The 10,917-nt window shown below is 39.8% G+C and overlaps 1 protein-coding gene across 1 annotated transcript; it reads right to left on the reverse strand.

The window, feature by feature from the left end:
- Nucleotides 1–555: 555 nt before the first annotated feature.
- olfml2ba (olfactomedin-like 2Ba) lies at nt 556–10,602 on the reverse strand. The gene is made up of 9 exons (XM_030728073.1): nt 10,198–10,602; nt 9,821–10,084; nt 9,472–9,579; nt 8,254–8,415; nt 7,296–7,445; nt 5,944–6,172; nt 4,625–5,629; nt 4,137–4,313; nt 556–4,028 (listed from the first exon to the last, which is right to left on the reverse strand). The coding sequence occupies exons 1-9, from the start codon at nt 10,366–10,368 to the stop codon at nt 3,412–3,414; spliced, it is 2,883 nt and encodes a 960-aa protein (XP_030583933.1). The 5' UTR covers nt 10,369–10,602; the 3' UTR covers nt 556–3,411.
- Between the last annotated feature and the right edge of the window lie 315 nt (nt 10,603–10,917).

Genomic DNA, 10,917 nt, shown 5'->3' on the forward strand with positions numbered 1-10,917 from the left:
ATATATATATATATATGCATAAAAACATTAAATAATTTGTTTAATGCATTTTTCTTTAAATTCACCTCTTTTTTGTATCTTGGCTACAAGACAGATGAAATATCTACAACAACAGAGGCACAAACTCAGGAAGTTAGGCGATCTTTGAAAGCTGTCTGACAGCTCTGTTGTTGGCTGGTTTCCATTATTTTATTTTCTGTTTTTAGCTCTTTATTGATGTAGAACTTCTTTGCATTGTGTTTCTATATTCCTGAACAGGTTTGGATACTGTGCATATGTATTACTGTTATGTAACAGTACACATCTGTGGTTTAATGCAGTTCACTCATTTATGTTGTCAAGAAATGCACCCCACCCCCACCCCCCCTTAGCTTTTTGGTAAATTGTTTTTGTGGTGACTTTTTGTTCCAGTAGACTCCAGAGAACTCAGTGATATATTTTATATATTAAATAATAAATGGCAGATAGAAATGAAATGCATAAATAGATTTTATTCTGTTCACTGTGTGGACATCTTGAAATTTTATGCCAGTTAAAAAACATGACTTCATCGCGTGTTATGGCAGCTTGTTTCTGCTACTGAAAAACAAAAACAGACAAACTGAAGAAACCTTTCGGATGAGAGGTGAAACATTTTCAAGAAAAGAAGTCCTGTCGCCTTTTTTCAAGCTCCACAGGCTACCATGGCCTGAATGATTGAGAACCAACACAGACAACAAAAACAAACTTTTTTTTTTTTCCTTTTTGACATCTGTAAGTCAAGTTACTATCGCAAAATGTCGACTTACTAACTCAGAATAACGAGAAAATAACTCATATTTGAGAAAATAGCTTGAACTTTTGATTAATTAAATCAAAATTTGGGGATGATAACTCAGAATTTTGACTTTGGGAGAGTTGAACTAAAAGGTGTGATGTTTAGCCACTGGTTTAAAAAAAAATAAAATCAAAAGTCTCTCCTGACTGCGTCTCTGTCCACACAGCTCATTTGAAAACATTTGAACCTTTTGTGCAAAACGTTGACGGTTTATGATTTGGAATGCTAATTTGTGGGTAAAATTTGCACTATCAATGCAGAACACAGGAAGTACTGTTCTAGCTTTTAATTTCTTCTATTCGTTTTTTTTTTAACATATAAATGGGGGCCGATTTTATACAGAGTAATTATATGTGATCAGAATTAGTAACCTGTTTCTTACTGCTAATTATTTTACATGTTGATAAAGCCACATCCACTGTATGTCTTTGAAAGTCTATTTTTTTTTAGCTATAATATTGTGCTGATGTTTATTTATTTAATTTTTTTTTGGGGGGGGGGGGTTTCTTTGCTGAGAGAATTTGTTCAGAAAAGATTTGTTGTTTAAACAGAGGCTCTCTTTGTGTATAAATTCCTTTTTGCTTGCAGAAATACATTTGAGTCACCACAGTGTTTTCACTGCATCTCAGCTATACATGAGGGCAAAGAAAAAGTACAATAAAAACCTTTGTGGTTTTGTTTTGTTTTTTTTATTCTATGTTCAGAAACCAAAATAAACACTGGATTTTCTCTAGGTGTGTGTGTGTGTGTGTGTGCGCGTATCTATTGAGCTATTGTGTGGAAATCCTTAACAGAATGTGTTTAATTTTTTTTTCCATCTGGTAGAAAAGCTGTTCCTGTGTATTTTCTCCCACAATAACTTTACAACCAGTATTCTAAATTATAGGCTTGAACAGACATTCATTTTATGTCTGTATTTGTTATTTTCTTTTTAAGTCCTTTCCTGCCTGGTTTCCTTCTATCCTTACAGTATTTCAGTTTAAGTAATACTTGCAAGCTATAATTAGAGCCAATTAGGCATTATCTGTGTTTGGCCAGACAATGAAGACATTTTCTGTTAGCATCTCAAAACTTTATTGCCATCTCCTCAAAACAGTCTGATCTGGAGGGAGTAAGTGCTTTCATGTGACAAAGGAACTGTGGCATATAATGCTGAAATTTTTTTTAAAAATGATATAAAACTGTATAAAATGGAAACATTTGATGTACTGATCAGAAACATTTCTGCATTATTTGTCTACATTTTTATAGCATTACAGTATTTGTTCACTGGCCACTTTGTTAGGTACAGCTGCTCGTTAATGCAACAAATCAAATGGCAGCGACTTGGTGCATTAGGCGTGTGGACATAGTCAAAATTTCCTGATGCATCTGATGAAACTGAGCATTACAATAGAGGAAGAAAGGTGATTTAAGGGACTTTGAACTTGGCATGATTGTTGGTGCCAGACGGGCTGGTCTGAGTATTTCAGGAACTGCTGATCTGCTGGGATTTTCCCACACAGCCATCTCTAGAGTTTCAAAAGAATGCTCAAAAAAAGAGAAAATATCCAGTGAACAGCAGTTCAAAATTCCTTGGTGATACCAGAGGTCAGAGGAGAATGGCCAGACTGCTTTGAGCTGATAGGAAGGCAGCAGCAACTCATATAACCAACGTAGGCAGAAGAGCATCTCTGAATGCACAACATATCAGAACTTGGAACAGATGGGCTACAACAGCAGAGGAACACACCAGGTGTCACTCCTGTTGGCTAAGAATAGGAAATTGAGGCAGCAATTCACCAAAACCAAACAATAGAAGGTTTTCTCCATACATTCGGATGGTACGGTCGGTTTGGCATAAACACATTAAAGAACCATGCAGGCTGGTGGAATGGTGTGGAAGATATTTTCTTGGAATACTTTGGGCCCCTTCGAAGGAGGATTGTTTAAACTCCATAGCCTGAGTATTGTTGCTGACCATGTCCATCCCTTCATGACTGATACTATCATGTCAATATGGGCCAAAATCTCAGAAGAATGTTTCCAGCACCTTGTTCAATCTATACCATGAACAGTTAAGGCAGTTTTGAAGGCCAAAGTGGGCCCAACCCATTACTAGTAAGGTATACCTAATAAAGTAAGGCGAAAAGGAAGTCTGCATACCAAAAGAGCTCCTGGATGAAATTTTAATACAAAAAGCTTAGAGAAAAGTGATGTTTTGGGTACAGCTGCCCTTCTTCAGACTTAACGAACGTTAAGTCTGAATGTCCCTTTTGGTGTGCGGACTTTCTTTTCACCTTGTTCGATTTCTGTTCCTGTGCCCTTTTTGACTTTTACCGGATGTGCGTGTCTTCATTGCTTTGATGCCTAATAAAGTAGCCAGTGAGAGTATACAGTACAACTTGATGTATGGACTGAGGAGTAAGGCTTATTTCATTTATTGTAGGTAGAAATAAAAAAAATCTTAAACAAAAGAACAATTTTGAACACAATATATGGAATTTTATACATTCGTCCCTCCATTTTTTCCATACTGAAAGCCATGTGGACTGATCTACAATCCATATACCATAATAAACCATAATATTAACAATTAAAATTAAAACAGATCCTTACTGAGTGTCAGCATAGGCAAACTTAAGGTTATATGTGACTTGGTGTCCATTGTCCCATGCATACAAAACACCCTCCTTAGGATTGTAGTCAATCTGTGTAGTATAGGTGTAGTTGTTGGTGAAAGGCATTCTGGGAATCATTTGAGTGTTTGTGTGTGTGTCGAAGGCATATTCAAGGTTAGCGTCTTTTTGGTTATAGCTGTCAACCGCGTACAGGACGCCACAAACGATGAAGCAGTTCCCGAAGTGGTTTCTCTTGAGCCCTGTTCTCCAAGTGGTCTCCTTCTGCATGCTGAGGTCTGAGGGGTCCAGTCGACTTAGAACAACCACTTCCTGTAAGAAGCCCTCATCATCCAGTGCTGGGTAGATGATCCACAGGCCGCTCTCATCCACGGCAAAGTCAATGTCCGAGTGGCTGCGCCAATCCCACTGAGGCGATGAGTCTTCAAACAAGGCATCGTGCAGCATGGTCCAGGCGGCCACATAACGCTGTCGCAGGTCAAACTTGATGATGTCACGGGAGAAGGCGCGATTGTAGTAGAAGGCCCCATCATAGACCACATGGCCTGTGCCAATCCAGTTGTAAGGAAGCTTGTAAGAGTTACTGAAATGGCCTTGAAAAGAAAAAAAGAGAGAGAAATGGAGAGGCATGAGATTTATCAAATAATCTTATACAAAATGGAAAATTAAAATTAGTTTACTCCAAAAACACAGATTCTTACCTTGCTTGAAAACTTCCAGGTTGCGGAACTCCAGGAGGTTGTTTCCATAATAGAAGTTTGTCACATAAATTTTGCCATTATTCGACTTTGGATCCTTCATCCACGCTCCTTCATTCCTGCCATAGGTGTTGTGCGTTACTGGCTCAGAGATTGTTGCCAAAGTGTCCTTACATTGCCCTGTAAAGAAGACAGAGAGCGATGAGTGAAGATTTAGAGGCCCTTTAACATCATCCAGACCTACCTCAACGAGTCTGAAAATAATTAAAGGCTTGTGTTTAAGCCAGCCTGAATCACGGAAAGGGGAGGTTAACACAGAGAACAGAGCGGTGTCTTGTAAAGTTTAGTTAGTTTGTGTTTCTCTAAATTAATCTATTTGTGACAAATATAAAGGTAAGTCTGTCCTTTTCATTTAGCAAATGCTAACAGTAAATTCACAGTGGCTGTGGCTTCAGGTGGCCACAGATGGCACAAAGTTGTTTATTATCTACCGGGTTTCTTTGAACTGGATTCCTCATGACTCTGCATTGGTTCATCTAATTCCAGGCGTCCTTCCTCCCCCTCTTCCCAGCTGATTTTGTATTTCTCTTTGACCTGAGCAACCCGTCTGGCAGTGGTGGTGGTGGTGGTAGTGGTGGTAGTGGTTGAAGGAGAGGGAGCTACTGTAGCGGTGACAGGCAGAGCAGTGGGAAGAAAAGCTGTCGGTGTCTGTGGCAGAGCTGAGCCTGAAAAGTAGGTGGATGTGGTTTTGTCTTGTTGTATTGTAGTAGCAGCCTCTGTGGAGGTAGCAGTTGTGGAAGCAGTTGTGGGTTGTACTGGTGCTGCGGTTGAGCCAGCGTGGGTTGTGATGGTCATAGTAGATGTCGGGCTGGTAGTTAGAGGCTTTGTTGTTGGATTTAGCACAAGAGAGCCTGGATGAGCTGAAGCAGTGCCGGCTATGGTTTGCATTTGGTCTTTTAACTCCAGACCAGAGGGTTCCTTCACACTGGTAGATGTATTTGTTGTTGTGAATACTCGTACACTTTCCTCCGTCGTTAGATTTTCAGAGACTTGGACTGTGCTCATTGAGGCTGTGGTCATTTTCTGGAGAATGATACTTAAAGAAATGTCTCCTGGCCCGTTGGTGATTCCAGCAGTGACTCTTTGAGTAGGCTGAGGTGTGAAGTTTGTGGTCCTTTGTTTGTGTTCTGTGGTGAGTGGCCCAAAAGTCGTGCTTCTTACTGTGGATGTCTCACTCTGTGCATCTGAAGACACGTCCACTGATGTGGTTCCCATGGCACTGATGATCTTTTGATAAGTTTTTATGATGGGCTCAGTTTCTTTGGGTTTTTCTGATTGGCTGTCCTCCTTAGGACCATGCAAAGGACCTGTTGTTTTTGGTTGAAATAATCTCAGTCCTGCTCTGGTCCTGGGGCGAGGAGATCTGTGTTGAAGGAGATTCTCTTCAACGAAGAGGTTAACTGGGCCATCACCACTGAATCCATGATACTCAAAAACTAAAAAAAAAAAAAAAGGAAAGGAAAGAAAAAGGTCTGAGCGCCACAAGAAAATGTGAAAATATTCAGTGCCATTAAAATGCAATCAAGGTTCTGCTGTTTGTTAGCTGAAAGCCAGTTAAGCTGCAGTGACCCATCTCTCACTACTACGATACATTCTGACATGAATTCATAAAATTATACATCCAAAATTAGCACTTATATTTTACATATAAGGAAAGTTTTTTTTTTCTAAACATTATTTTAAAAACTGGCACATGTAGTTTTTGATTCAATAACATTTCCTTTAAAGGTGACTGATGATTTACACTCACAGTTCTCTCCAGGCTCCCCGTCGTCTGCCACCATCGGCTCAGGCTCAGATTTATAAAAAGTCATTCCTCTGATGATCATTCCATTGGCGCCAGGCTTTGACACCTGAGTAGCCTCCTTATTAGCAGTGTTTCTGAGAGTCACCTGAGGTCTGACCTCAGTGATCTGACCAGAGCCGTCTGTCTGCAGGAAGGGTGGGCTTTCTGTGATAAACTTCCCTTCATAATCTTCCTGTTAGACAAAAAGAAACACACAACCTCTGTGAGGAAATAATTCACTTTGTATCAAGTAGAGATCCATTTCGACCCTTTGGTCATAAAGTTGTGAAGATTTCTGATCAGTGTAACAGGGAATTGACTCAAGGTTTAAGTGAAATCTTTAATCATGTATATAACTCTGCATGGTATTTTAAAATATTCACATCCATGAAAAGAGAATTAAGAATTGTGTATATAATAAATCAGTGTGTTCAAATCCAGCAAGAAGAACAGCAAATAAGAGCTAAAATTATGACTAAAACTCCAGCACAAGCTGCAGTGAATCTGACTTACAGAGGAAGGTTTTAATCAAAAAACATTTGCTTTGTTTTACCATTGCTTTAATAACCTTGTTGGATGTTTCCTGTATTTTTTTTATAGTTTCTAGTGAATCAACTCCATTTGAAGTCCAGGACCATGCAGTCCTGCTGGATGGACCCTCAAGTTTATATTTGAGCTGTCAGGGACCAGGCCCAGCGGTCTGAGGTCTGCTATTGTCCTGCCAAAGCTTTCAATTACATCAATAACTCTCTTTTACACATTTCTGGGCCTTAATCATGGAGACAATGATTTTTATGTAGGACTTTGTGGAAAGAACACGTAATTGTTCCTTTTGCTTTGGAGGAATGTTAGAGAGCTAAACAGAAACATCTGAATGTGATCACTTCTTTGATACTTGTTTCCTTCAGTCAAAGCCTTGCATTCAATATGAAAAAGATCAGGGGTGCAAATTAAAAGTGATTCGTGATACAATGTATCAGTATACTGCCCATGATAATGCTGGCATCATGATACAGTGATTCTGTGATACTTGATGCAGCACAATGATCTTTGACAAATCACAATATCTGTGTAAGTAAAGAAGAAAAAATACCTCTTAATACCCTGTATGCATATTATTATTATTAGTAATGCATTTCAATAATGAGTCAATCCAATTAGTTAGCTCTCTGATTTGTTTCCATTTACAGCATAGTGTATCCATTATTTTTGTTTACACAAATAATTACTGTAGAACCCAGTAGTTACTACTATGTTATTACAGCATCTCCACATAAGATTAGTGATAAGATTAGAGGTTAAGATATCACACTGACCTCTGGGTCTTGATTTGCTGCTGCCCTGCTGACCTCGCCAACTGTGTTCTCATCCTTATGCTGATGGGTAACAGGAGTAGGTGGTGTTTCAGTCACATCTGCTTGAACAGGAGGACCCTCCCAGAGCTTCACCTCATTCAAAGACACCACCTACATGCAAACATGGGTACATCAAGATAGTAACATAAGTACACTTTTTTTTTGTTAAATAGGCTGCAATTATCAGCAGTCATAATAGTAGCAGAGGAAGAAAAAAATTACAAGGGGTCAAAAAACTTGAGTCATTAATAGGACTTTCACTGCAGACGTTGCCACAGGAATTCATGACAACACATGATCCTGAAATCAAAGCAGCTAAAAAGAATTCAGTCACTGTTCATTTGAGTATTCGGTGCTGCTTATTTTCCTACTGTGATCTTTTATGAAAAGGACCAGTGCTAAAAACAGCTTAAATGCTTCCTTTCAAGAATGCACGTTAAAGTGTGGTGACCATCTTTGCTCACTATTAGTGATGTTACCACACATTTCTGAGTGAGCTATTCACGTGCCATCACAGGAACCAATTATTATGAATATAAATGATATAAAACTATATTAAATATGCCTTATTAAGTCATTTATTTTAGTTTTCCATATCAAGCCAACTCTGTGAAAACAAATGTTAGAGCTGTAGTCGTACTTTAATTGTTTAGAATCATAATTTGTTGTCTAATTCAATGATATAAACTATATAAACTTTTTTTTTGTGTACAACATAAATAGGAAATACTTAGAGTATTTTTTTTGCTTGATACAGGCAAATAATTATCTGTAGAACCCAGTGGTTATGTAGATACTACTATGTCATTACAGAGCTTCCACACATTAGTAGTAACTGTAGTAGTTACTACTATGTTATTACAGTGTTTCCATTAAGTTACATGGTACAGTGACATGAGTGTTAAGATATCACACTTACCTCTGGGTCTTGATATGCTGCTGCCCTGCTGACCTCGCCAACTGTGTTCTCATCCTTATGCTGATGGAGAAGAGGAATAGTTGGGCTTTCAGTCACACCTGCTTGAACAGGAGGACCCTCCCGGGGCTTCACCTCATCCACAGATGGATTCAGAGACACGACCTACATGCAAACAAGAGTAAGTCAAGCTAGTAGCATAAATATTATACTTTTGATGTAGGCTGCAATTATCAGCAGTCATAATACCAGCAGAGGAAGACAAAATGACAGGGGGTCAAAGACTTCAGGTCAATGATGGGACTTTCACTGCAGCCACTAGAAATCATGACAATACATGATCCTGAAATCAAAGCCGCTGCTCACTATTAGTGGCATTACCACACAACTCTGTAAATGACCTATTCATGTGACACCATTCCTAAAAGTGTTTTGAGCTGAGTTCATTTCTCATCATATTAATACTGTATTAACTCAATCAGTAACTCAGAGTTTTAAAGGAGCAAACAAGGATACACATACAAACATCTTGAAGCCAGTTCTGATATGCCAGCTCTTGGCTACATGCTATTAATAGTGAGATTATAAACCCCTAAAAACTGTGGTAGGTGCAGACTCTCAAATTCAGTCTTTGCAATATCATTTTGCCCATGTGTTCTATTTATGGCTAACAAACAGACAGCACACTCAGGCAGGTGTTTTCAGTTGTGTGAGTTGTACTCGTGTCCGCATAAGCATGCAACCCTCTGGTTGATTTTGCTGCACCTGTTAGAGGGGAACAACTTTATAGTTTATGTTGCTTATGGCTCATTCCAGTATATGGAATTCAGTGAGTTCAGCAAACTCCCAGTTGCTTCACTCAAACTCCATATGAAAAGCACAAAAACATAAATGGCTGCTCAGGAGAGATATTAAATATACTGCTTTTAGGTAATTTGGTAGTTTTTTCTGTTAACCCTGATTGCCAAATGTTCTCCATATACCATGTGTCATATTCTAAACATGTTTTAATTGCAGTTTTGCTCCTCTTGGCTGGGATTATCTCTTTATACGTCGTTTATATGTAACAGAAATTCTAAGCACTGCTTCCAGGTCAAGCCACCAGTAAACCTGCAAACTGCACCTAAGGGAGTCTTCATTAACTGGACCTGCTGAACCCAGAAGCCACCACTACAAGCACACCTGTTAATGAGAGTTTGCATGCGTTTCCTGTTACTGTACCTTTTCGATGTGATCCACGCGATCAACGAGCTTATTGGTAATGGAGTGCAGCTTCAGTAGATCCATGCCATAGAATGATCCCTCGAGCAGCTCAAGTATGGTGGACAGCTAAAAATGATCAAGCGGATGCCGTCAAAAGTCAACGAATTCAAGCCATAGTATGCATAAAATAGGCGCATCCCCAGCTCATTCAAACTCTGAGTCTCTGGTTATGGATGAAATATGGGGTTATTTTTCTCCGAATATAATAAATATCTGACGTCCACGTCCCCGGTGGACCTGGAGCTTGGGCACCTGCGGATATTAGGGGCTCTGGTATGGATGGAAAATGAACAGGATGAAACTTCACCTTGACATTTTCGTTTCCAGCTTCCCTAAGTTTTTTTAGCCTGTACTCTCCCTCGCATGGGTTGACCGCTGACGGAGGGGCGATGCAGGCGCACTTGCACTCCGGTCCAGAAGTGATGGTCTCCACAGTGTAGAAGTCCTGCGCAGTGGCGCTCCCTTCTTCTATCCGTCGACAGGCGCTCCTGCTCAGGGGTCTGACAACACATTTACACCGACAGTCAGAGCCTTCTGAGAGGGCTTTCACTTTGTCATAATCACCCAGCAGCTACAAAAAGAAGAGGACGGATGTATTTTCCACCAGAAACCGGGAACTTTTGAATTTTTGCGCACAACGTGATAAATGCAAGATATGAGAAGAAAGTAAACTATATGTCCTACCTTGGAGAGAATGCTCTCTTGGCCTTCTGTCTCCTCTTGCAGTCTGTCATTTTGCTCTGCAGTGCTCTCATGTTGAGGCCTGGGATCTTCAGCCAGGGGCTTTGGCACCGCAGAGCCCCATCGAAAAATCACACAGCTAATCACGGTGACAAATACTAAGTTATACATCATGTGAGGCTCGCAGAGTGCAGATAAGAGAAAAAAGAAACCGCTTGCCACGAATCAATTCAGATGCATGAAAAGGTCATAGTCTACTTCTGATTTTTAAAATCAGAGCATAAAAATTGCATCAAATATCAAAATTACGCCTCATGGGGTTGTCTTTTTCGTAGTCATAGTGAACGTAGACTGATGAGACTGAAGAAACTGTGCACTGTGCAGGAGAGCAGCCGGTATCTGCTGCTGGAGCAGCGCTGACAGGAGGCGGGCCGGATCAAACTGGCGAGGAGGAGTTGAACTGCTTCAAAAGACTTCTGAGACAAGATGTGCAACTTGTTAGTCACGACTACAGTTCAGCCCGAAAACTGGAGTTTTCCTTCAGTTTTAATTTAATTTGCAGCTCCAGGTCAAAACAGCCTGACTTCAAATGCAAACTGTATGTTGCTAATCGAGATGCCAGGTAGCCTCTCCACATAAACCAAATTTCAGGTGTGGATTTGCTGCCCTCTAGCCGCAACACTGTTCATTACAGTCACAAAAAATAAAAATAAAAATAAAAAA

Source organism: Archocentrus centrarchus, chromosome 4 (assembly GCF_007364275.1).
Source record: "Archocentrus centrarchus isolate MPI-CPG fArcCen1 chromosome 4, fArcCen1, whole genome shotgun sequence".
Classification (NCBI taxonomy): Eukaryota; Metazoa; Chordata; class Actinopteri; order Cichliformes; family Cichlidae; genus Archocentrus; species Archocentrus centrarchus.

Bases quoted from the DNA above. Each gene is read 5' to 3' on its own strand.
- olfml2ba (XM_030728073.1), bottom strand. From the start codon at position 10,368: ATGATGTATAACTTAGTATTTGTCACCGTGATTAGCTGTGTGATTTTT. The intron at 5,630-5,943 runs GTGAGTGTAAAT...TTTTTTTTTTAG, and splicing joins CGGGGAGCCTGGAGAGAACT to TTTTTGAGTATCATGGATTC. The intron at 4,314-4,624 runs GTAGATAATAAA...TCTTCTTTACAG, and splicing joins ATCCAGTTCAAAGAAACCCG to GGCAATGTAAGGACACTTTG.